Source organism: Nelumbo nucifera, chromosome 6, assembly GCF_055504915.1.
Source record: "Nelumbo nucifera cultivar China Antique chromosome 6, China Antique-T2T, whole genome shotgun sequence".
Taxonomy (NCBI): domain Eukaryota; kingdom Viridiplantae; phylum Streptophyta; class Magnoliopsida; order Proteales; family Nelumbonaceae; genus Nelumbo; species Nelumbo nucifera.
The window spans coordinates 21019897-21047778 of NC_142654.1; the positions used below are offsets into that span (position 1 = coordinate 21019897).

A 27882-nucleotide genomic window follows, 5' to 3' on the forward strand; every position below is an offset into this window, starting at 1 on the left:
TGCTGCCAGTGCGCCAAATTGGTTTTCCACGAGTGGGAACTCCGGTTTGGAGCCCCGAGGTGCCGATCTCGCGGGCGAGGTTCCCGACCCGCCTGCGAGCTGCGAGGCGGGTATGACTTTTCTCTCTCTCCGGCCTGGGGACGAGGCTTGGCTATTTGGGGGGATCTGGGGCCTGGAGGCCTTTCCTTGGTGGAGGCGTCCATCCTGCGGAGAGGCCTTGACCGGCTTCGGAGCAGGGTGGCGAGGTGGAAGTAGTGGTTGGTTCGGTGGCAGTTGGGGGAACTGCTATTGATAGTGATACTGGGAGAGGTTGTGCAACACTTGGTGCTGGTGAAGCTGGTGTTGCTGGAATTGTTGCATCTGGGCTTGCATTAACCACATGCACTGCATTAGGTCGTCCAACCGATTTTGACTAGCTGCCAGGGGGACGACGGTTGGTTCAGTGAAGGTAGTTTCAATGGGGAGAGGAAAGGGGATGTTAGTGGCAAGTAGGTTTACAGGCGCCACTGCTTGTGGCGTATTCAAATTGGGAATTCCGTCCACCGAGAGGGGGATGGTGAACTGCCCAACACACACCATGGGAACTTGAGGCTGTTCCCCGGTGGTGTTTGTCTCTGTGCCGCATCCGGCATTGCTGGAGGAGGCCATGAGTATTGAGTTTTTCAAAGAAGGAGAAAGGGGTATGAAAGTTTTGGAGGGAGGCCTTTTGAAGCGTTCCCACAGACGGCGCCAATTGATGATGCATAATCTGGCCGATCTTAGCTGTCAACGATCTTGCCTCTAAACCGGGTGGCAGGGACCTGAAACGGAGGGAAAAGAGAAGCTCCGGGGAGAACCCGGCGTAAGGGCTCCGAAGCTCAAGTTAGAGTCTTTCAAAGGCAAGATAAACCAGATAGCGCAAAAGTTAGCATACCTCGTTCCTGGGGTGTAGGAGCCTTTTATAACCATCTCGCGCACTCACTTCCAGGCTTCCGTCAGATCGGGCATGATTACTTCTGAACTCCTGCCAGTTCGGATGTCATTTCCTCTGGCCGGACAGAACCGCCACTGCTCCTTTTGTTAGAGCCGTCTCTGCGGCTAGTAACAATGGTGGCAGGTGGCGGTAGCAAGAGGCCGTTTGAAGTGCGGCTGTCAGGCGTCAGATCCCAAATCAGTCAGGTGCGTCGCCCTTGGATACGGACGTCCTTGGCGTCAGGTACGTTTGGTCAACCTGGTGTTTCGGAAGCGAAGTGTTGGAGTGGCGAGCGAGGTCTTGAGTTCGGTTTGGGGAGTGTTCCGAGCTGCCATGGGCCAGCTCGGGTCACAGCTTTGTGAGGCTTGGGGCCCAATATAGTTCGTGCTCCTTGCAGGGAGCTCGGGTTCTCAGTAAGGAGCTCGGACTCTTAATAGGGAGCTCAGACTCTTAATAGGGAGCTCGGACTCCCAGTAGGGAGCTCGGGTTCTTAATAGGGAGCTCAGACTCTTAATAGGGAGCTCGCTCTTAATAGGGAGCTCGGACTCCCAGTAGGGAGCTCGGACTCTTGGTAGGGAGCTCGGGCTCCTAGTAGAGTGGTCTGGAGTTTGGTCTCAGTAGTGAGCTTGAACTTGCTTTCGGTGTTCGCTTCGGGCGCTCTACTGTCCCGAGTTGCTTGTTTTTGCCACGTATCGGGTGATTGCGAGGTCGGGCCAAATTCCCCTTCATCAGAATGCATTAAATTACTAAAATACCCATTAGAACTTTCTATATTTTCTTTTCATTGCACTTTTCTCTTAAAAAAAAGAAACCATTTTCTTTCTTGTGTTATATCGAATTCTCTATTCAAATTCTAGCCGCCGGTGGCGCCTTTAGCTATCTGTGAGTAAACTTTGGCATGGATACGATCATGCACAATAACTCTTATGTTATGTTTTATCATCTTTTCAGTTTCTTTTACTTCAGAGGCTCAAAGCCATGGAGAGCTCAGAGTTGATAGCTCCCAACATCACCTCCTTTTCGGAAAAAGAAATGTTTTAATGGCAGAGATATGAGATGGGTCAACTAAACAGTAAACTAATACTCCATTTCTATCTCAAGTCTCGATCTCTCGATCCTATATAACCAACAATGGCCTCTACAAGATCCTTGACTAATCTCTGTCTGAAGCCATGGACGAAGGCATCATTTTCCCTTCGAACACTGATCTCAACTTCAACTTCACTAGTTGCATTTCCAATACCTCCACGTATCGCACCTTCACCTCTTCTAGTGCTCGCAACAGTCTCAGCATCAGCTTCGAGTCCCACCTTTCTTCCTCCATGACGGCCCCATTGGAAATCCAACCCCCATTGGGCGGCAATTAAAGCTGCCACCAACCTCTCCTTCGATGGGTCACTGCACCTCATCCAACTCAAGCTCGTGTTTCAAAGCTGATGTGCTCCCTATCCTCAACAAACGCCACTTTCATCCGGCAGGGGTGGGGTCAACCAAAAAACAGTCTACCTATTTTGGAATGGTTTCCCAACGGTGTAAAATGACGAAGGTGGCAGAGTCGATGACGGCGTTTCTCGAAATCTTGCATCGGCACACACGAGTATTTTGGCACTGAAGTTGTTGAGTGGCAACGAACATGGTAACAGAGTGGACTAATGGGTGTTTGGGGTGTTCAGTTGTTATACGGTCAAACGCCTTTTATGGGAAGGAGTAAAGAAGCCACACTGTGCAACGTAGTGTCAACCAAGTCATTTAGGTTTTGGGACTATGGTATGGCGGAGGAAGAAGAGGAGGGAATATCGAATGCTAGAGACCCGATACAGAGATTGTTGGTGAAGGACCTGAGGAAGAGGCTAGGGTGCACCAAGGGTGCGACGGGGATAAAACAACACCCGTTCTTTGAGGGGATAAAGTGACCATTGATATGGAGCTACAGACTGCTAGAAGAGGTGCATGGGCTGGTAAAGAAGAAGGTAACACACGTGAGGCACATGAACAAAGTTAGTTTAAGTTCGAGGAGAAGCCGAGCACGATGGTCATGGAAGAACCTCCATCAGTTTAGTTTGTCAACCAAAAATGGAGACCACAAATGGATCTAAGTCTAGAAAAAAAATGAAGAAAAGAAAAGATTTTCCATCCCTTTCTGGGAATTAAATTTAATCAGAAACTGGTGTATATGGTGTAAGTACGCCACGAACTATGACACCTCTGCCATTTTATGCCATCGAGAAACCGTTCCAAAAAGAAGGGTACGATCGAACAAGTATTGCATCTTCCCATCTATTATGGAATTATGCCCCAAATGATCTAGTCACTATTAATGGGAGAAAAATAGTTAATAATGAATGGAGGTGTAAATGGGACCGAGAGAGAGAGAGAGCAAGAAAAATAGAGCATTGCTTTCCACTCTTATTATATTTGGAAGTGCAAAATCGAATGCCAGAAAAATTATTCTTTTATAGCTTAAGTGAATACCAACACTCACCGAAGGTGGAAGCAGTTGTGTGTTTTTTATCAACGATCTGATCGCTTCAACACGATGGAGAAGAAAGTGGGTAAAATTGTCCAAAAAAATTATCATAAGGGCAATTTAGGGATTATAAAATATGGTAACTGTGAAAATGAAATATTTCTTGAATATACCTGATGGAAGATTCTGCATCTACTAATCCCCTGGACCAGCATTTTGCTAGTCCAAACCAATAAAAAACCTCCACGAAGCCCAACCCCTTTCATTGAAAAACTAACGACAGCCTCTAAAACCCTTTTACCCTCCCTGAATTGTTAACTTCGGTGATAAGATCATCTTTACCGAAAACTAGAAAAGCTTTCATCGTTATTTTCTCCGGCATAACCAGGTATATCTCCCTCTTCCTCCTCCTTCTCTTCTTCTTCTTCTTCTTCTTCAATCACATGGATTTAGATTAGCTTTGACTAATAGACCAATATAGAGTTCATGCTTAACCATTAACAAATATTATGAAAAGTTCATAGGGGTTGTCATCCGAGTTATTGTCGCTGTCCAAACTATTCTATTCAAATGATCGCCGCCGTCTAGTGCCGTAGTTCACGGTTCACAATTTAGGGAGGGTAAAAGGGTTCACAGTACGCCGCCATCCAACTTCCTCTTCAAAATCTAATTGGTTTAAGGAAGAAAGAGACATGTCATTTGGAGTCTAAAACGGTCATTAGTCTAGACTCCCATAAGGTTTTCAATTAAAAGGGCTTAGGCTGTGTGGAGAGTAGTCGATCAAGACTACAATCAGTCTTGAATTCAAAAGAAAAGAAAGATGAAATTTCAGAAGAGAAGAAGAGAGGGTTGATAGTTGATCTGCCCATCTATTCTTAATATATATATATATATATATATGTTGACTAATTGTAAAAGGACAAATTGCCCTTATTGCTTATATGACAAATAAACTAATAATAAAACTGAAATAACAAGATATAATAACAAACTGAAATAACTACCAATTAACACTGACATAACTAACAAAAATATGCTGCCATAAGAACATAGTGGGAACCACAGCAGTGAACTAGCAAGATGCTGGTCCAAGGGACTAGTAGATGCAAATTCCTGACGGAACGCTAATGGATGGGCTCTTTATCTAATGACCCCATAGTACAAGGTCCGTGTAATTTACCATTACAAAATGAACATAATAGCAATAATCAAAATCCTATATTCTATTCCCAACTGAATCAAACAAGAGTAAATAATTCCAATTCCGATTCCTGGGAACTTTGATTGGCGGAATCTATTAGAACAACAACAAATAACAGAAAACAGTCATAACCACTGTAACAAACTCAACAAATTGCATGCCTCGATTTAGGACAACTAGCGAACACCTATACATTCAAGCACATGTGAATTCATGTTTTTGGATAGCTGGAGAACATTATAACTTATCTTTAAATAGCTTTAATGAATACTTTATCACTCGCTCTGTTTTTCACATCTCATTGTACCAATTTACATGATATCAGAGCTAGACTTTAATCTTTCTTTCTACCTTACTTCTTGTTCTTCATTTTTACTGATTGTTTTCTTCTTGAACATGGAACTTGATCCAACCTTTCCATACTTTTTTAGTGCTTCTAACAATTCAAGGGCACTCCTTGTATCTTGTCCTCACCACTCCTCAACATGGCAAAAGGCGATGAAAAATGCACTTCAAGCAAAGAATAAATTTGTATTTGTTGACAGATCTCTCTCACAATCGGAACCAAAATTGCCGGTGGAACACACATGGATAAAATGCAATTCCAGGGTGATTTCCTGGATTTTCAACTCTTTGATTAAAGATCTCCATAGTAGTGTAGTTTATTCTGATACAGCCAGGGAAATATGGTGCGATCTTGAAATGTCACCGATGACTAATTGGGAAAAGATTAAGGAACCACGGTGACAAGCTTAAGGAACCACGGTGTTTATTCTGTAGTTTATTCTGCATGGTTATCCACCTAATTGGGAAAAGATTAAGGAACCACGGTGACAAGCTTCACTTGTTGTGACTTCCACACAAGAATTTACTCTTGTAATGTCACCGATGACTAGACTTACTCTTGATCAATATAACCAGCTTATGGTTTTACTCCAACTCAATGTATATGGAAATTCTACTATAAACCTCTCTAGTAAAGTCTCTCCTTCGTCTAATAAAACCTGTTGGGTCTTGGATGGCAGGGCCTTAGACCACATGGTCTCTGACATTTCCTTGATTGATGACCCCATTCCTTTAGCTAAACCAAAGATGGTTCAATTACTAAATGCTGACACAATAGCAGCCACACATTTTGGTAGTGTCCAACTCACTCTGGCATTCTCCATAACTGATGTTCTGTATATACCTAGATTCAACTATAATCTGATTTCTATCAACAAACTAACAAATCAAACATCCATAACTGATGTTTTCTTTCCCACTTGTTGCATTTTACAGGACCGAGTGTGAAGAAAGAGATTGGTAGGTGTAAAGTTAGGTAAGGAATATACTACTTCACTGCTCTAGTTCCTAGCTTGCTGCAACTATTACTCCAGCTCGTAGTGAAGTTTCTCCCTCCATATGATATCACTGCTTAGGTCATGCACCTTATTGCAACCTATCACATTTATTTGATGTTTCTTCTTCAGATATTGGCCATCCCTGTGACATTTGCCATTGTGCCAAATAGACACGGACCCCATTTCTTGTCAATACCTCTAGAGCTGCAGTACCATTTCATTTGATTCATGTTGATTTATGGGGTGGATATCACACTCCATCACATAGTGGTGCTAGATATTTCCTCATAATAATAAATGATTGTACCCGTAGTACTTGGGTGTACCTCCTACAGAATAAGGCACAAACATTACAATACTTGATTTCTTTCTATAAAATGGTTCAAACACAATTTCAGAGTTCTGTTAAACAGGTGCATTCAAACAATGGCATAGAATTCTTTTCTCAACCAATGAAGGAATTTTTTCAAATGAAGGGGCTTTACATCAACACTCTTGTGTTGATACACCACTCCATCACACAGTGGTGCTAGATATTTCCTCATAATAGTAGATGATTGTACCCGTAGTACTTGGGTGTACCTCCTACAGAATAACGCACAAGCATTACAATACTTGATTTCCTTCTGTAAAATGGTTCAAACACAATTTCAGAGTTTTGTAAACAAGTGCATTCAGACAATGGCATTGAATTCTTTTCTCAACCAATGAAGGGTTTTTTTTTTTCAAATGAAGGGATTTTACATCAACACTCTTGTGTTGATACACCACAATAAAATGGAACCACTGAATGGAAACACTGCCATTTGCTCGACGTTGCCCGTGCATTACATTTCTGGGCATCCCCTCCTCTAGAATTTTGGGGTGAATGCATTATGACAACAACTTAATTAATTACATGCCAACTCCAGTTCTTTATGGAAAAAACGCCCTTTAAAGCCATATTTGGGAAGCCACCAACTTACTCTCACTTTTGTGTCTTCGAGTGCCTTTGTTATGCACACAACCACCCCAAGCAACGGGACAAGTTATCATCCAGAGCCACTAAAGGCATCTTTGTAGGATATCCTCATAGACAAAAAGGATATCACATATTTAACATTGAGTCCTGCAAAATTTTCACTTCTCGGGAAGTTATCTTCTATCAGACAAACTTCCCGTTTCAAGGCCATGATACAACACGGCCTTTGTATCCAGTTATACCTCTACCACAGCCAGACGTTGAATCAGAACAACACCTTTTGCCATAACAAAACAATGCAAATCCACCAATTATGAACTCACCTCAACTTATAAACCCAAAATTTATCAGTGAGTCGCCCAATTCTGCCACAAGCCCACCACCATTAGATTTCTTGACCCAATCAAACCCATCTTCACTCCAATAGTCTATCTCACATCAATATATACTTGAACCAGTTGTTGATAGCCATAATCACTCAACTCGACCATCTCATGCTCGTCGTCCTCCCATCAAACTACAAGATTACATTTGTGATTTTCCTTCACCTTCCATGAATACTATTTCCATTCCAACAGAACCATCAAGTTTCTCTCATACCATTCTTGATCCTAATTGGACAAAGGCTATGGAAGAAGAGATTGCAGCCTTAAAAACAAAACAATACTTGGACACCCATTGATCTCCTCTAGGTAAGCGTCGAATTGGTTCATGATGGGTATACAAGGTCAAGCTCTGTGCAGATGGTTCTTTTGAACGCTATAAAGAACGCTTCGTTGCCAAGGGCTACAATCAAATTGAAGGAGAAGACTTTCATCATACATATGCACCAGTGGCCAAACTCGTTACCGTCTGATGCCTCTTGGCAGTTGCTACCACTTGGAATTGGCTGTTACATCAACCCAACATTAATAATGCCTTCTTGCATGGAGATCTCCATGAGGAGGTATACATAACCATCCCTCAAAGTTTTTCCTCTCCAGAATCAGGTATGTAAGCTTAACAAGTCACTTTATGGACTCCGACAGGCCTCTCGACAATGGTTTGAGAAGTTCCACAACAGCAGTTAAGGCGTATGTTTTGTTCAATCTCTTGCTGATTGCTCTTTGTTTTATTATTGACATCATGGTACTTATATGGCAGCTCTCATCTATGTAGACGACCTAATCATCATTGGTGATAATTTTGATCTCATTGCTGATTTCAAATCCTATCTGACTACTTGCTTCCACATTAAAGGCCTAGGCCCTCTAACCTCTTTCACAACACAAATACCTTATGGATATACTTAAAGAAGTAGGCATGACAAACTGTCACATTAGTCCTTCTCCTATGGAACACCAACATAACTTTCGGGATGATGTTTGATCCAAGTTTCTATAGATGTCTTGTTGGTCGACTAGTTTACTTGACAATCACTCGGCTTGAACTCAATTTTTCTGCTCATGCTCTTAGTCAATACATGAAAACCCACAGAAGATCATATGATTGTTGTTATGCATATCTTGTGGTAACTCCACTCCACTAAAGATCATGGTCTGTTCTTAGATGCCAATGTTGATCTCTCCATTAAGGCGTATTGTGATTCTGACTAGGTCAATTGCCCTCTCACACGATGATTGACTTCTAGATATGTCGTATTCTTCAGTAATTCAACCATTTCTTGGAAAACAAAGAAATAAAGCATACTATCTAGGTCATTTGTAGAAGCTGAATACCACGCTCTGGCTTTCGTCACTATTGAATTGCTATGGTTGAAGTGTGTTCTCAGTGACCTCAACATGCCCATCATTTCTCCTATGGAATTGTATTGTGACAACCAAGCTACCTTAGATATTGTAGCTAATCTAGTGTTTCACGAACAAACAAAACATATAGATATAGACTACCATTTTGTTCGAGAAAACATCCAGTGAAAGATGATTACAACATCTCACATTTCCACGAAAGATCAACATGTAGATATCTTCACAAAAGCTGTTTGTTGATTGTAACCAACTCGACAAATTGCATGCCTCGATTTAGGACAGCTAGCAAACACATTCAAGCATGTGAATTCTTGTTTTAGGACAGCTAGAGTGTTATGGACATGACTCCCGGCAACACGCTGCGTCGCAACCACAGGCAGTAGCGCGCCTAGCGGCACGCACCACTCGGCAGCGTGCCGCGGCACGCACCGCCCGGCAGCGCACCACGGTACAGTCTGCCAGCCGCACGCCTAGCGGCTCGCACCGCCCGGCAACAGCACTCGGCAGCAGCACGCACCGCACGGCAGCGACACGCACCACACGACAGCAGCACGCACCTCACAGCAGCAGCAAGGTGGGTTGTGCGCACCAACATAGAGCGGGGCCCACACACCAGCTGTACCTTTCCCTTATCCCCTATTTTTGTGTTCCCCTTAGAAGTAGGAGTTTGAGTTTCGATAGAAGTTTAAGTTGCGATAAGAGAGGGACTACCTTAGCCGAATACAAGAAGGAAACCCTCCTGTAATCTCCTATTTAAGGAGTTGATTTATTCAATAAAAGTATCGAATTTTCAGTCAAGAGGAGAACAAGGAGAGTTAGGTGATCTCTTGAACAAATCACCCCTCAGTCCGCCACCATAGGGTCAACTCGCAAAGGGAAGGCAAGGGGAAGGCAAAGAGTTTTCCCAACAAACCGCCCTGTGACGAGATCCTATGCCCGGGCCCATAACATTTTGGTATCAGAGCCGAGTGTCATGGGCGACACGAAGCAGCTATCGACCAGGGTTTACGAGCTAGAACACCGTCTCGTGGAAAATCACGCGGAGGTAAGGGAAGTTAAAGAGGACATTAGGGAACTTCGGCATCTACTGGAGTTATACTTCTCCACTAGAGAAGGGAGCCCTGAAGGGGCAGCCACTCATCACAACCGCCGCCCAGATCGGGCAGAGGGCTCCGGTGAGTGACAGAGTGACACACCAATAGCAGCAATCATACCCAAATACAGTCGTCTGGAGTTCCCCTCATACAGTGGCAACGGTGACCCACTTGGATGGCTGTACCGCTGTGAGCAATTCTTCTGCAATCAGCGCACGGAAGAGAAGGACAAGGTCGCCTGGCAGCATTCCACTTGACCGATGAAGCACAGCTCTGGTTCTACCGAGTGGAGCAAGAAGAACCAGGCCTTAGTTGGGGCCAATTCAAGTCGTATTGCCTCCTCCGGTTCGGGCCCCCATTAACAAGCAACCCCTTGGGGGAGCTCATTAACCTCAAGCAGACCGGGACCGTCGTGGAGTATCAGCGGCAGTTTTAGACCCTTCTCGCCAGAGCCTCTTCGGTTCGGCCAGACCAGCAGGTGGATATGTTCACAGCCGGCCTATTGGAACCTCTGAGGGTTGATGTGGAGATGCAGAGCCCACCCAACTTGGTCACAACAATGAATCTGGCCCGAGCGTTCGAGCACAAGCTGCAGATCATCCAAGGGCTGTCCAGCATGGGGCGTCCCGCAACGACTTGGGCGAACCCAAGATCTACCATAGGAAGGCCTACGATGGCTGCCAACAGGGAACAACGCCCTTTCACCAGCAACACCACCCGAGCTGCAACTAGCATGGGTAGCAGCACGACAGCACCTCCCATCAGATGCTTATCCAGGGCCGAGATGGTAGAGCGCCGAGCCAAGGGCCAATGCTTCAACTGTGACGAGTTGTACACAGCCGACCACCATTGCAAGCGGTTATTCTGCCTCCTAGTAGACGAGCTGGAGGAGGAAGAAGAGGAACAGGCAGCACAAGAACCCGAGATCTCCCTCCATGCCATCATTGGAGTCCAAAACTCCCAAACCATGCAGCTGCAGGCCCAGGTGGCAGGAAAACAGGTACGGATTCTGGTTGACTCAGGGAGCACCCACAACTTCATCAGCAAGCAGGCTGCGCTCTGACTGAAGCTACCAATGGATGACAGGCTGCGGCTCCAGGTGGTTGTAGCAAACGGGGAGAGAATTCACAGTCCAGGGATCTGCCGAAGCGTCCAAATCCAGGTGGATTCTGAACCATTCCTCGCAGATCTATTTGTACTGACCTTAGACGAGTTCGACATAGTGTTGGGGATTAAGTGGCTCATCACCCTCGGCCCCATCCTATGGGATCTCAGCGCCTTGACCATGACATTTGACTTACATGGGAAGTGGGTCACTTGGAAAGGGACCAAGATGAGAGCAAGAAAACCACAGGTGCATACTCTCCATGACGATGCCTTGCACACCGCAGAGATGGAGAGGCTTCTTGTCAACTTTTCAGACGTGTTCTCAAAGCCTAAGGGCCTTCCACCTGGCCGGTCGTGTGACCATTGGATCCCATTAATACCAGGGGCAGGACCCGTTGTCGTGAGGTCGTACCGCTACCCGCACCTACAGAAGGACGAGATAGAGAGGCAGTGTGCAGAGATGCTGGAACAGGGAATCATATGCCCCAGCCGCTCTCCATTCTCTTCATCAGTCTTGTTTGTGCCAAAGCAAGACGGCACCTAGAGATTTTGTGTGGACTACAGGGAGCTCAACAGTAGAACCATCAAGGACAAGTTCCCGATCCCGGTGGTAGATGAATTGCTAGATGAGCTCCACGGGTCTCAGTACTTTTCTAAGTTGGATCTCAGGTCAGGTTACTTCCAGGTCCGAATGGCCCCTAAAGATGTGGAGAAAACAGCCTTCCGAACGCATCATGGCCACTTTGAATTCCTGGTCATGCCTTTTGGTCTCACCAATGCCCCATCTACATTCCAGGCCCTGATAAACGAGGTATTTCGGCCCCACCTCCGCAGGTTCGTCCTAGTATTTTTCAACGACATCTTGATTTACAGTACTTCGTGGGTGGAGCATGTTTGTCACCTAAGGACAATTCTGGAGCTGCTACGACAGCACAAGCTCTTCCTAAAACAAACCAAGTGCTCCTTTGGAGAGCCACAGGTTCGTTACTTAGGCCATATAGTCAGCAGGGAAGGAGTCTCGGTAGATAATTCCAAGATTCAACCCATCCGGGAGTGGCCCAAGCCGCAGACCATTAGGGCTCTCCATGGGTTCTTGGGGCTCACGGGATACTACCGCAAGTTTGTAAGGGACTATGGACTCCTGGCGGCCCCATTGACCAAGATGTTTAAGAAGAATGCATTTCAATGGGATGAAGCAGCTAACACCGCCTTCACAAACCTAAGGGACGCACTCTCCACTACCCCCGTGCTACAACTACCAAACTTTGAGCAAGAATTTACGGTAGAATGTGATGCGTCTGGCATAGGCATCGGAGCAATACTGCAACAGAAAGGGCACCCCATAGCCTTCTTTAGCTGCAAACTAGTAGATCGGCACCTCAAGCTACCGGCCTACGAGCGCGAATTGATCGGACTGGCCAAGGCCGTCCAGCACTGGAGGCCGTATTTGTGGGGCAAACCCTTCATTGTCAAGACAGATCACTACAGCCTCAAATACCTTCTAGAACAGCAGCTTACTATTCCACCCCAACAGCACTAGGCAAGCAAACTGCTAAGATTTGACTTCCGCGTAGACCACAAGGCGGGAGCCTCCAACCGGGCCGCTGATGCGTTGTTCAGGCGTGAAGAGGACACGGCGCACCTCTGCGCGGTCTCCCAGCCCCGCATGACCCTACTAGAGGACCTAAGGAGCGTGTTGCCCCAATCACCAACGTGGAGAGACCTGATGCAAGAGTTACAGTCGGGCACAACCAAACCAAACTGGACCATCCACGAGGGACTTGCACTGTACAAAGGAAGGGTATATCTCCCAACAGATTGTCCCTTGATTCCAGCTATCCTCGCCAGCATCCACACTGCCACCCATGAAGGGGTGCAGAAGACGTTACACCGCGTCCGTGCAGACTTTCATTGGCATGGTATTCGAGGCTCGGTCGAGGATTTCATCCAGAACTGCTCCATATGTCAGCAACAAAAGTGGGAGAACTTACACCTAGTAGGACTCCTGTAGCCCCTTTCACTCCCAACGCAGATCTGGGCCAATATCTCTATGGACTTCGTTGAAGGCTTGCCTAAAGTCGGAGGGAAATCCATCTTATTCGTAGTGGTGGACCGCTTCTCAAAATATGCTCATTTCATTCCATTGTCCCACCCCTACAACGCAGTTTCTGTGGCCCACGCCTTTTTCACACACATCTTCCGCCTACTTGGGCTGCCCGAGACCATCGTCAGTGACAGGGATGCAGTCTTCACCAGCACCTTCTGGAAGGAGCTATTCAGATTACAAGGCATGACCCTAGCCTTTTCCTCCGCCTATCATCCACAGACGGACGGGCAAATGGAGGTTGTCAATCGCACCATAGAAATGTACCTCCGTTGCTTCGTGAGGGACCAACCATGACGCTGGATGGACTGCCTTCCTTGGGCCGAATACTGCTACAACACATCCTACCACTCGTCCCTCGGCATGACTCCCTTCCGCGTGGTGTATGGGCGAGACCCTCATCGTCTTCTTTCCTATGAACCGGGTTCAACACGGTTGGAAGAAGTAGACCGCAACCTCCAAGACCGCGATGCCCTACTGGCTGAAGTCTCCTTACGGTTGCAGCAGGCACAGGCACGCATGAAGATAGCCTACGATCAGCACCGCCGTGAGGTCACCTTCCAGCCAAGACAGTTCATTTGGCTAAAGCTCCAGCCCTACCGACAGCTCTCCCTCAGGCAACGGGGCCGCCAAAAGCTGACCCCAAGGTTTTACGGGCCCTTCAAAGTTCTTCAATAGATCGAGAAGGTTGCCTATCAACTGGAACTGCCCGAGCACAACAAAATCCACGATGTCTTTCATGTGTCCCTACTAAAGCCTTTTACAGGGACTCCCCAACGCAAGTGCCTCCTCTACCCCCTCTCAAGGACGGCAGACCCATCCTCCAACCTAGAGCTCTCGTCCGTCATGCATCAATCAGGGCACCTTCGAGGTTCTAGTAGACTGGGACGAACTACCATCAGTGGAGGCCACTTGGATTCCATGGACCGACCTGCACAACACCTACCCCGACCTCGAGCTTGAGGACAAGCTCGTTGCCCAGGAGGGGTGTAATGTTATGGACACGACTCCCGGCAACACACTACGTCGCAACCACAGGCAGCAGTGCGCACAGCAGCGCGCCGCGGTACAGTTTGCCAGCCGCACGCCCAGCGGCTCGCACCGCCCGGCAGCAGCATGCACCGCACAGCAGCAACACACACCGCACGGCAGCGGCACGCACCACATGGCAGCAGCACGCACCTCACAGCAGCAGCAAGGTGGGTCACGCGCGCCAACGTAGAGCGGGGCCCACACGCCAGCTGTACCTTTCCCTTATCCCCTATTTTTGTGTTCCCCTTAGAAGTAGGAGTTTGAGTTTCGATAGAAGTTTAAGTTGCGATAAGAGAGGGACTACCTTAGCCGAATACAAGAAGGAAACCCTCCTGTAATCTCCTATTTAAGGAGCTGATTTATTCAATAAAGGTATTAAATTTTCAGTCAAGAGGAGAACAAGGAGAATTAGGTGATCTCTTGAATAAATCACCCCTCAGTTCGCCACCATAGGGTCAACTCGCAAAGGGAAGGCAAGGGGAAGGCAAGGAGTTTTCCCAACAAACCGCCCCGTGACGAGATCCTACGCCCGGGCCCATAACATAGATAACCTTAATGAATACATTATTCTCGCTCTATTTATCGCATCTCTCTTACCAATTTACATCCAAATCTATTTTCAACCATAAAAAACCCCCATGTTCTTTCCAACTCAGTCCTATAGGGCTCCAAACGGATCGGATCGGATTCGGTAAGGGCATATCCGATCCGATCCGTTAAGAAAATCCGATTGATCCGAATCCAATATCCGAAATTCGAAATCGATCTGATTGGATCGGATTGGGTCACATCGAATCGGATCATCCAATATCCGAAATTCGATCCGTTAACTTAAACCAGAATCGTCATGATTTACCGGCGCTACTAGATCATCATGATTTACCGGTTGCCTGTTACCTCTGGTCTCCAGGAACTGCTGCCGCAGTTAGCACGGCCAAACCAGCGCTACTAGATCATCTCGCCGCCGCCATTAAACCAGTCCATTAAGAGTCAGAAAATCAATGGTTTGATCCATTAAAAGACGCTCCTTGTACTTGGAACCCCACATCTCTCCTTCGTTAAACAATCAGATCAGGTTATTCTGCTTCATTATTCCCACTTGAAAGTCCACTACAATACGCTTCAACTTGGTTTCCTCATCCAATGGCTGTTTGAATCAACTGCTTGACCAGTGATACCCGCAAGTTTTTTGGTTGCTTGAAAGAAGGCCCATCAACCATGAAACACAATTCGTATTGAAACTTGTCTCTGCTCAACTTGTCGCTCCAAATTCAATGGACGCTCTGAAGATGGAAACTTTAGTGGTTTCACCCCATTTTCTTCCGTCGCGTAGACATTTATCTCCAAAGGTTTCAGTTGTCTCCATTTGCAGCAGAAGATCAACAGGTTCCCTTAGCTTCCCCGTCTCCCACTCTCGCACCCAGTTCCGTCAGCTTACTTTGAACTGTTCGGCTTTCTCTTATTCTTCGTTAGGTATCTCTTTCTTCTCTACGAGGGCTTCCTTTTCCTAACTTGTCTCTAGAATTGATTTTAGATACAATTAAGAATGATTTCTCTTACAATATCTTGAACTTGATTTTGATTTCTGGTTTTATTGATTTAGCTGAGGAGGATGCGAAGTTTGCAGAAGCTTCCAAGAACGGAAACTTAATTCCGCTATACCGCTGCATTTTCTCAGACCACCTGACTCCGGTGCTTGCTTACCGATGCCTAGTTAAAGAAGATGATCGAGAAGCTCCAAGTTTTTTGTTTGAATCAGTAAAGCAGGGTTTCCGAGCAACTAATGTGGTAAGCTCCCATTGTTTCTTTCTTTTCTTGAAATAATTCCTATTTCGTTGTCATGTATTCTGTTCTGAATTCATTCCCCAGGGACGCTATAGTGTAATCGGAGCTCAGCCAACAATGGAAGTTGTGGCAAAGGATAATTTTGTTACAATTATGGACCATGAGGAAGGGAGTAGAACTGAGGAATATGTTGATGATCCGATGGTAATTCCTCGGAGAATTATGAAGAATTGGAAGCCTCAACGCATTGATGAACTTCCAGATGTATTTTGTGGTAAGTACAAGGAATCAATTACTTGCATATTTTATGAAAACATCATACTTATTATGAATCAATCTCAACTTTGCTCTGTAATTTCATGGAATGTGAATGACATAAATCCCCCCTTGGAAAATCTATTTAGGTAGAACATTACATGACTAAAAGAGTTAATTTATAAATCTATGGAGTTGTTTATAAGATACATGAGCTTACCTCTTTTTTTACAAATGCCAATCAATCTTAGAGCCCAAATACTTAAATTTTATTTCTTTATAGTTATATGTATTTTTTTTTTCTTTTGACACTTCAAATCTTGAACCACATACATCATTTTTATTGCATTAAGTTGGCAATGGTCTTAGGTTGGAGATCTTGGATAAAACTGAAATGGTACTGTTGCTGATCAGTTAACAATTCAGATCAATTCTTTTAGTCTCTGTAGCTAATATTTAGTTTTCTGAAAGAGAACCTAGTAGACCACATTGGGGTGGAGTTTAGACAGACGTAATTGAGGCATAGTTAAATCAAAACTCAATTTTTTTTAACACTGGCACCAAGAGGGGGAATTACAGTTCAAAACTTTTGTGATGTTCCAAATTCATAATCAACAAATTGGTTTAGGGTTTTCAAACCTAAATTCACCCAATATTGTTGAGTTCACCTTCAAGATTTTCACCAAGATTTCTCAGACCAAAAGAAGAGATTCAAAACTCTCATACCTGAAATTTTGACAGTCCACAAGTGCAGATCATCTAAGTGGTAGTTCATGTCAGATCACCTTATTATAGTCTCACAGATACAATGTTGGAGATGAAGATGGCGTACCTCCAAGATTGCTCCTTGATCTCTGATGAACTAGCAATGTTTTGCCTCTGAAATAACTCTGGAAGATGGTCAACTGTTGCCTTGATCTTCTCCAAGAACAGGTTTGAATGTTGTCCAAGATTGGGAGTCAAAAGCCTAATGGCGATCTTCAGTTTTCTCTCTCACTATTGCTGAATTGTTTTCTTACAAACTCTTTCAAAAGAATAGTATGCAAGAAGATGCATGATCTGGCCAAATCATCTCTTTCTGATTAGGAAAGTCCCAATCCAATTGGAGTTTCTAATTCTGCTAGGACTTTGACTAGTCAAACTAGTTAGTTATGACTCCAACTAGAACTCTTTCTAATTAGAATTTGACCAACATTAGGTTACATCTAAATCTTATTAGGGATAAGGATCAGTGAGAAAAGGTTCCATGTGGCATGGGACCCACAAGATCTTAGCTAAATTAATTCTAAAAGAGTGATCCACACTTCACTTAACATATGGACCAAATTCAGCTTGTCTATACAAGTGAATTTGCCAAAGTGTGTTGGGCCCAACAATTGGCTCATTAATTCTTATATTTAAAACTGGGTCTTATCCATCCTATGAGCCCAAGACCATTAATTTGGGCTGAGTTAATGTCCACCAAGTATTTAAGGCCTAAGAAGACATTTGCATAAAATCTCGCAGCCAATAATATCATAACATTGCAGATATAGATGGACCCTTTCCCTAACTGTCAAATGCAGTGCCACACCCTCTACTCATAATGAATCCTATGATTAAAACCATTAGCAAACTCTTTATCAAAATAAACTATTTATAAATATAAGTACATTTTGCAAAGCAATTTCAAAACATGTTGAAATCCACTACCGGCAACTTTAGGTTTCCATCATAGAAAGTGTAACCTAGATATTCTCTTTGTCTAACAAAGTGGCTAATCCTATCACAATGATCACTCACTGAAGTATCTTTGTAGTATACTCCAACATTCCCAATTATTTGACCCCAAAAGGATCTCATTGGTTGTCATATTAGAAGCAGACCAGTCCAACACCCAGTGTAGTATCATTATCTAGTCAGGGGATTAAATGCAACTTCCCAATTTTACCCACCTGTCTCCACAGTCTAGGGTTAGATTGGAAATGGTCTTGTTTAATGTTTCTTAAACACCCACTCACTGTACCTTAGGTCCAACCCAAGTAATTGAGATATATTGTTCCACAAATTTGGCAACACAAGAGTGTCAACCTTGGTATGATAAACTCCCCAAGTTTATCAATTGGTTGAGAACATTTTAAGCTAACATAAGTCTCATAAATGTCCAACTTTAAGGGGTATTAGTTTACATTACTTTGGAATTGAGAACATACACTGTCTAACAACTTTCTGGAATGATTCATGCATAGTTGCCAAGGGCACCTCACCCAAACGCCTCGACTTATAGCAACTAGGCACCCACCTAGGTGACAAAAATGACAAGGCAAGTGCCTTATATAATATCATTTATATTGGTGTATCTTATTATATGTGTCTTAAATACATTTTATTTTATATTATATATATCATATTACTTCGCTTTAATATTTTACTATTGAAATTTAAAAGATTAAAGGGTTTTAATGTTTTAGAAGTATAGTGAGTATTTTTTTTCTACACACTCTCTCTTCAATTAAATAAAACAGAAATTCCATCCTTGTTTTTTTTTACTATTTTACTTTCCATCTTGAATATTTATTATATAAAGTTAATAACCATCTTTAGCTGCTAATTGATATGAAATTGCTCTATTAAATACTTATTATAGTTGTATTATTTTCTAAAATAATGAAATCACTATATGTATAAGATTTTTTTCTTTTAGATGTGATGATTCGACACATTTTTAGAGGAAATTTAATGTTCTTTGTTAGAGAATATCAACCTATTCAAGGACCTCACCTAACAACTAAAGCTTTTAGGTTGAATGGTTCTTTGAGATGGTATCAGAGCCACTTTGACCAAGTGGTCTAGTGTTCGATCCTCATTACCCCCATTATAATTAATTAAGTTTCAGCACAAGGTATGGGTGGGCCTGTGCTTGTTCACACTTCAAGGCCAATGTGCTTTCGTGTGAGGGGGCGTGTTAGAGAATATCAACCTATTCAAGGACCTCTACTAACAACTTAAGCTTTCAGGTTGAATGGCTCTTTGAGATTCTTAATAAAGAAAATTGCTATTTTTCAATTAATATGCTTGCTGAATGGTATATAAAACTAGGGAATTATCCAAAAGTTAGTTCGTTATATTATAGAATTCTTATTGCCTAGGCACCCACCTAAGCGACTAGGCGCCCCAATGTCGCCTAGAATCGCCTAGAACCTTGAAAACTATGGGTTCAGGATTATAATGGTCATCTTATTTTATTTATGTAGTTTATTCACTGGAGCCACTAAACAACAGTCAAGTTTACAGGAATTGTTTATCATCTGAAGTATTCTATTGATTTAGAAATGACTATTTTTAATGTTATAGTATCATGAAAAAGTTTTCCATGTTGTAATAGCAGTTTTTTTGGTAATAGTTGGATTACCGGTTGATTGAAAGCAATTCTGTTTCTTTACTCATTTCAGTTGAATTATAATTATAAAGAAAAAACATAATTATAGCTTATGCCATATGAACAGGTGGTTGGGTTGGTTACTTCTCATATGATACTGTAAGGTATGTTGAGAAGAAAAAACTTCCTTTTTCAAGTGCTCCTGAGGATGACAGAAACCTAGCAGATGTTCATCTAGGCCTCTATGATGATGTCATAGTTTTTGATCATGTAGAGAAGGTACTTTTTCTATAACAACAATCAATTCCCTCTTTTGAACAAGAACAAAGTTTAAGTTTGTCATTTTCCATGCTTCCGTTGTTAACTATGCCAATTGAATTTATGATCATCCATAATGTTCTTCATACATTATTAATGTTTTAGTCGTAGATTTCATTTTGAGTTATTTGGAGGTTTCTAACTACTAACTTGATTGAGCATTGAGGGTTTCTTGGGTGTTTCTTTTGCCCTCAGAGAGCTTATGTGATTCACTGGGTTCGGCTGGATCAGTATTCTTCAATTGATGAGGCTTATGCTGATGGAAAGAACCGCTTGGAAGTTTTAGTGTCTAAAGTGCACAATATTGTTCCGTGAGTAAAGTTTTCGTTTTATCTTGCCTCCTTGTTATACTCCTTATTAGCTCTTACTTGTTATGTATTATTCTTCCTATTTCTCGTTATGTATTATTAGCCCAAGGCTATCAGCAGGGTCTGTAAAATTATATACTCGGCACTTTGGTTCTTCATTGAAAAAATCAAACATGACACGTGAAGCATACAAGAATGCAGTAATGAAGGCTAAAGAACATATCCTAGCAGGCGATATATTTCAGATTGTTTTAAGTCAACGGTTTGAACGCCGAACATTTGCAGACCCATTTGAAATATACAGAGCATTGAGAATTGTGAATCCAAGTCCATATATGACTTATTTACAGGTGCATCTATTCTTCTTTGTAGCTTTACATAATTTCACTTAAAGTTGGTTTATATGAGCTGTTCTATTACATTTGTAACTGATTTTGTTTTTACATTCCTATCAAACTTAGGCTAGAGGATGCATTCTGGTCGCTTCAAGCCCTGAAATTCTCACCCGTGTGAAGAAGGTAAACTGATATGGCTTGGCTGAGTCATTACCTGAATAGCTTAGAAGTTTTCTCCTTATAAATGATTACCTTATTTACAGATTTTTAAAATTTATTATTTACATTTAGTTCTATAGAAGTGATTTATTCTCTTGGAAGTTAAATCATATTTTTGACATTTTGTTAAAATAAGGCCCTGTTTGGATAGACTTCTATAAAGTACTTTCGTACTTTTGAAAGTATAAAAGTACGGAAAACATGACATAGCATTTGTATTGTGTACTTTATACTTTTTGCTTTCATACTTTTGAAAGTATGAAAAACCCCAAAAGCACGAAGTTAGCTTTTTATACTTCGTGCTTTTGGCGCTTCCGTTTTTGTGCGAACAGGTGGTCACACGTGACCACCCTTCGATAAAACTCTCGACCCTACCTCTGCTCGCCACTGCTAGAGTTGAACTACCATCACCGGTCTTAGACCCTGAAACCACTGGAAACCGTCACTGGAAGTACCAACAGACATGCTTTTGCCAAACAGAAATGGTACTTTGTTTTGAAAAGCATACTTTTCAAAATTTTTTACCCAAACGGTTTTCAAAGCAAAAATACCAAAGTAAAAGTATTTAATGTACTTTATACTTTGATATTTTTGAAAGTACAAAAGTGGAAGTCTATCCAAACAGCGCCCAAGATTTTGACATCTAACATTGGTTTTAGATGTCATGATGTTCATATACATGTTCCTCTTTTGATCTTGTTTAGAATGATAATATTTTGTGTATAGGCTTTCCATGTTTATAGTGTTGAGCTCTTCCTCATGTTTTACCAACTAGTTACTCTATTTTGCTCATATTGTCAGGGAAAGATTATTAACAGACCACTTGCTGGGACTATTAGAAGAGGAAAAACAGACAAGGAGGATGACATGTTAGAAAAGCAGCTTCTGAATGATGAAAAGCAATGTGCAGAGCACATTATGTTAGTTGATTTAGGACGAAATGATGTTGGAAAGGTTTCTCTTCTTTTCTAATGTTCATCATCTACCTGAAAATTTATTTGTACAGTGTTAGATGTTCAACTTTCTATATAATTCTTTCATTCCAAACATTAGATGCATTTCCTTGTGATTTTATGTGGGTAGACTTTGGGCCTTATTTTGAGACCTGTTGATTCTCACCTAGTAGTGTGCCCTTGGTTTTGTGATTGAGGAAGATAGCTTAAAAAAATTGGGTCCTTTCAACCTAGACTTTCTATTCTTTTTTCTTGTCCATTTTTTAAATTTGTAAGGAGTCACTTCCCAGTCTCCAATCCAATTAAGGGTTAGATTGTGAAAAATCTGCTTTCATATATATATATATATCATCATCATCCAGGCCTTATCCCAACTTTGTGGGATTGGCTGCATAAATCCTGTTTAAACTATGAGCACTTAAATGAAAGTCTATGAACAGACAAAATCAGTAAACCATTGATGAAATATGATTGGCATGGTTATGTTCTTACCATCAACCTAGCACACGAGTAAGTGTAATAAGAAAATGAGGTGTGGGAAGGAAATAGGTCTAAGTAACTTAAGGTTTGTAGACTAGGTTTTGGCAGCAGCAATGCAAGCACCGGGAACTTGTATTCTATTACTAACATGGATCTCACAACTTAATATTTGCATCTAATATGCTGGATCCTTTCATCGTGAGTTAAAATTTTTACATGTTACATTTATTTTTTATGGATTCAATTCTTTGAGGCATATTTATTTCTGGTGTTTTGGCCATGTCAGGAATTATGCAAGGACCATGTTCCTTCCACTTTTAATTCTCAAAATTTGCATGCCTTTTGACCATGAGTTGTAGATTATTAAGACACACTTTAATGTATAAGAGACTATTGCTGCAGGTCTCCAAATCTGGCTCTGTGAAGGTAGAGAAGCTTATGAATATAGAAAGATACTCTCATGTAATGCATATCAGCTCTACGGTAAGAATCTTCTTGCAGTTCTGGATTTGGGTGGAGTTTATAACTTGAACAGAAAAAGACTAGCCAAACATACCATAAAAAAACTTGATGTGCAAGCTACTCTTTTATTTTTTATTTTTTGTCTCATCTAGTGTTTTAAAGGCACACCTAGGCACACAGGTAGGATGCATTTTAGGGCATGCACCTAGATTGAACTCAAGGTATGCCACCTTTTAAAGGCAAGTACATGGATTGAGGCAGGCAACCTAGGTGCATGCCTCTATATTTGTTAGAGAACGAAAACCTATTCAAGGACTTCACCTAACAGCTTAAGCTTTTAGATTGGACAGTTTCTGATACCATCTCAAGGAACCATTCAACCTAAAAGCTGTTAGGTGAGGTCCCTGAATAGTTTTTTATTTTCTAACATGCCCCTTCATGTAAAAGCCTGTTGGGATTGAATTGTGGACAAGCACAGGTCCACCTGTAGTGCTGAAATTTAGTTAATTATAATGGGATGCGAGGATTGAACACCAGACCACTTAGTCAAGCAGGCTTTGATTCCATCTCAAGAAACTGTTCAACCTAAAAGCTTAAGCTGTTAGGTGAGGTCCCTGAATAGGTTTTTATTCTCTAGCAATATTTGCTTCTTTTTTGTATATTCTTATGTGTTTTGCACCAGTATGAGAGTATTAACTTCGGTATAACCATTTATTGTTGCTTGTGCAGTAGTAATGATCTATGAACTTTTAAAAGAAACATTAAAAAGAAAAACCTATTGAATACTTGAAGCCCAACCTTCTAGGATTAGGAATGCTAAAGATCTAACATCACATTAGCTATTTTGAGTTATGCAATTAGGAGACAAACAAATACATTGAAAATTTTATAGGCTTGAGGTATATATAACTTCCTTTTTTTCTTTCTTCACTTGAATAGGGGTTCACTGAAAGTCTGAAACAAAGGTTTCCGCCTTTCCTCCTCTCTCTTCCCCTTCTTTCTTGCCTAAAGCAGTGGTTTCACCCCCTATTGATCCTCCTCCCTCTCTATGATTTATTTTGTGGTTATTTTGAAACTTTAAACTTTGATTTCAACCTTATTTATACCTTCATGGACTTGTCTGTCTTGCATGTATGTAAGTTATGGTGCTTTAAAGATACTGATTTATCAATGCCTTTTTGTTTCTGTGAAATGTGGTCATGGATTGTTGCATTATGCCATTATGTAGGTTTAAATGTTTTCCTTGTGATACAGAATCTATATTTGCATATTCTTATATATCAAATTCTTTATTTATCATTTCTAAAAAGCTGCACCCCACCTTGTGTCTCAGTTGTTTGGAAATCTATGGACTTATATTGGTTCTTTTGCTTTTAAAAATCTCATCTCTGATGGTATTTGCATTATTTTTTGGATCAATCTCTGATGGTATTTGCTCATGGATATAATACATGACATACATGTTATGGATGACATTGGTTCCCTTGCTTTTAGAATTTAGACAACCTATTCTCTTCAAAGAGTTGAATTCCATAGGAGCTTCTTTGTAAGTAAATATCTGTTTTAGAATTTAATGGAAATCCCTTGGTCCTTTGTAGGTTACAGGCGAACTACTCAATGATCTTACTTGTTGGGATGCTTTGCGTGCTGCATTGCCTGTTGGAACAGTTAGTGGTGCACCAAAGGTTTTCAGTAACCTCCTTATTTTGTGGTTACTAATGTTTATCCAAGTTTTTTGGTTCTAATCAACAACTGTGATCTCTTTAATGGCTGAAGATAAAGTTGGATTGATTACCATACTGTTGATTATTTTATTTAACAATTTAGCACACTAGAAAAAAGCAATAGATCATTTTGTTCAGCCACTTCAGCCATTAACAAACAGAAACTAAGTGCCTGTTTGGGAGATCTTTCGAGTACCATCTTTTGGCTTTTGTGAGATGGAACCCACACGGACAGTCTAAAGCAATGATTGGTGAAAAACCTGCAAAGCCCAAATATATCATTCATCCAAAATATGGCTTTCTGGTGAAGCTTGTTTTACTAGCTTCTTCAAAGCAGCTTAGTGAAAGCAGCTCAATCAAATCTGAAGCTCTCCCAAACAGGCCCCAAGTCTATAGGGTTTGGCCAGTCTCGCATGTGCTTGCTTTGATAAAAGAACAATTAATACAATTAAAACTAGATAGAAGGTGAATTTTTCATGCTTGTCTGTTACCTTTGCCAGACTTGTAGGGGATGTTGAAGCCCCTATTTGTTCAGTCTCAATCAAAATGATACCAACCAGAAAAATTGATGAAAAGAATAAAACGATATAATCCAATGATCATATCATCTTTCTGCTTTTTACTTGATCTGTTATATTCTTTTGATGTTTTTTCCACTCTCAGATAAAGAGTTATGAAGCTTTTCCAGAAAAGATTTTATTTGATTATTTTATATTATGTTTCTATAGAAGATCGTGTTCTTTGCTGCTTGTGGGTGCCTCCAGTTGTAATTTCAGCATTGCCCTCGGAAAACCAGTAATTGGTGATTGTATAAATACTAATTCTTTATTGACCATTCTAATCAGTTATGCTCATCATGGAAATACGAATTCCTTTACCTCAAGTAAAGGTGGAGCCCCAATTCTTGTGTATGTGGTTTGTTGTATGGTTGTTCTGAAGCATGTTGTGTGAGAATTTTTATTGATTCTACTAGTTGGTTATGTCTACTGTGGTAGTAAATATTCCTCTACTTAATTCTCTTTGATACCTAAAATCCAGTACCTAAGCTGAAGCTGGAACGTTATAAATTGTTTCTGTTACTATATTATGGTCTTCTGTTATGTGTGTTCTCATTGTATGATCTCATGTAAAACAGGTTAAAGCAATGGAGTTGATTGATAAACTAGAGGTCACAAGGCGGGGGCCATATAGTGGCGGGTTTGGGTGCATTTCTTTTTATGGTGATATGGACATAGCCTTGGCACTTAGAACCATGGTTTTCCCCACTGGGACTCGTTATGACACCATATACTCATATAAGGATGTCAACAAACGACGAGAATGGGTGGCTCACCTTCAAGCTGGAGCAGGAATTGTGGCTGACAGTGACCCAGGTGATGAGCAAAGGGAATGCGAGAACAAAGCTGCTGCTCTTGCCCGTGCAATTGATCTTGCAGAGTCAACATTCATTGAGAAATAATGAGTTGCACCATATTTTTATATGCATGTGGAGTTGCTTTCTTATGTTACCTGAGTTCAACTGCGGGTACGTATCATTTCTCTTGGAGTTGGAATCTGTCTCACCCTACAAGTTTGGGATATGGGAACTTGTTCAAATATAGGATGCCAATGGGTACAAATATATGGACATATCAAGATTCACACACTTTAAAAATGATTTTACATCTATGCGGGGTGTTTTGAGTTTTATAACTTTATTGAAGAAGCTATGCTTAATACTGTATATGCATTCCATTGTTTAAAATCTGTAGTAGGAAGTTACAGAGAACACAATAGAACAAATTGTATCATGATTATTAAAAAATTCAAAATATACTAATAAATTGAACATTGAGATTGTCTGAGATTGAAGGAACACTCTTGATTGGGCATTGCATATATTCAATTTTGGAAGTTTTAAGTGTAATATGTAGGTTATAAGCCCAGATTGAATTGAAGTCATTATGGAAAGGCCCTCTTTCTACTTTTTATAATCAAACCGGCAGAGCTGCAACCTCTCCATTTGTCCAGTTGATCTCATATGCACCCTGCTCTGTCCTTACCCTTTTGTGTCGTAAAAAATAACCAGATGGGGCAGAGCAGGATGAAGGTGAGGCCCACTGGCTATACCACAGAGAGTCTGTATATCCATGGGTTTGATTCCACCTCCTAAATGAGAATTCGAATTTGATCCTCACAGTGCTCTGTCCTAGACTTGACTCTAATGTGTATAATGTAATACCAAAAAATAAATAAATAAATAAATCAAGATTATGTAGTAACCTTTCCAATTTATTGTGGGAAGACTAACATGGGTTTTCCTTCTGTGTATTGGCTAATTCCTCTTGTTTGGTTTGTTTGTTTGTTTAGTGGCGGCGGCTGCTGCTGCTGCTCGTGTTTGGTTCTTATTACAAAATCTTTTGTAATGTTTTCATTTCTTTGGATTGGGTTTGAGGTGGCGAGGGTGCTTTGTGCCTGGATCTGGGGCAACGTTGGGTCAAATTTTTCTTTTGTTTTTTTTTTTTTTTATTTCAACAGACTGAGAGGAATAAAGGGTAGCCTTCCCAAACTTCGAAAACCCCTATATCCCTTCTGTATTGGTGTATACATGGTTTTCCATGGCCTTGGATAAGAATACGATGCATTCAATATGGGGCATCTATTTTTTTACTCCCTTTGGCCAACCTTCCACCATGGAGAATTGGGGATGAGGTAACCCATCTCCCAACCCCCCTGTGCCTGTGGCAATGGGAATAGATCTGCGTCTCCACTGCCGCGAAGCTACAGATATACCAACTACCAACCAGTTGGCCACCTGGAACAATATTTAGCCATTAAGGAGCTCACAACCTCCTTGACATCATAGGTTTGAAAATTTGGCTTTGACTCAGCTAATGTGAGCTAAGCTAATGAACAAACCAGTTTCTCAACTTATTGACAGAATCTTGTTTCTTTAGTTGTTTGGATCAAAAACATTGTTCCATGGTTTTTCAATCATTCAGCACAATATATGGATGATTGACGAAACCGCAAATGCCAACTGGTTGTGATGAATCTTTGCTTAGATGCTACAAGTTATTATCGTGAGGATGTGTTCAATGCTTTGAATTCAAGAATCTCCAAAAAAGAAATTCAATGGGCTAATGGTAGATCTGAATTTCCAGAAATTCATTAGATGAGGGAGCCCTCTGGGAATTTGCCACATCTATCTATTGTGTCTGGGGTGGTGGAAAAAATAGTCTAGCTAGTCTGATCCGCCTGATGTCTCGGCTAGACCAGGCAGATCAAGGCACAGACTGGATTGAGTTGGTTCAAATCACCCCCCACCCACAATAGTCGGGTCGGGTTGGAGCTAGTTTGGGGTCTCAACAGTGACATCCATAGCCTGTTCCAACCTAACTCTTGAAACTGGTTTAAAACTACTGTAACTAGGCCGGGTAAATTAATCACAGCCCACTTATTATGTTAGATCAAAGCACAGCTTTTTCTGTCATATATTTTTATTTAGGAGTTGTTTGGCAAGTCTTTTTGAGAAGATCTTCTGGTAGCTCTGACAGTCAAAAGATGCATTATGTTTTTGCGTAAAGATCTGAGTAGCCTGAAACTAGTTTGGCTATTGCACGTCTTTTCATGCATCTTTCCGTATCTTTCTGCGTGAGAATAAAGAGAAAGATGCGAAAAGCTCCATTTGGAACTT

General features: G+C 41.7%; 1 protein-coding gene and 1 pseudogene across 1 annotated transcript; both read left to right on the forward strand.

The window, feature by feature from the left end:
* The first annotated feature begins 2161 nt into the window (after nucleotides 1-2161).
* On the forward strand, nucleotides 2162-3048 carry LOC148790651 (serine/threonine-protein kinase WAG2 pseudogene; annotated as a pseudogene).
* Nucleotides 3049-14869: 11821 nt separating this feature from the next.
* LOC104608403 (anthranilate synthase alpha subunit 1, chloroplastic-like) lies at nucleotides 14870-26050 on the forward strand. Its single transcript, XM_010274376.3, has 11 exons — nucleotides 14870-15482; nucleotides 15613-15797; nucleotides 15879-16068; nucleotides 19535-19686; nucleotides 19921-20036; nucleotides 20137-20383; nucleotides 20495-20551; nucleotides 21389-21541; nucleotides 22423-22503; nucleotides 24081-24167; nucleotides 25342-26050. Exons 1-11 carry the CDS (start codon nucleotides 15284-15286, stop codon nucleotides 25663-25665), a joined length of 1791 nt encoding a protein of 596 aa, XP_010272678.1. The 5' UTR covers nucleotides 14870-15283; the 3' UTR covers nucleotides 25666-26050.
* Nucleotides 26051-27882: the final 1832 nt, after the last annotated feature.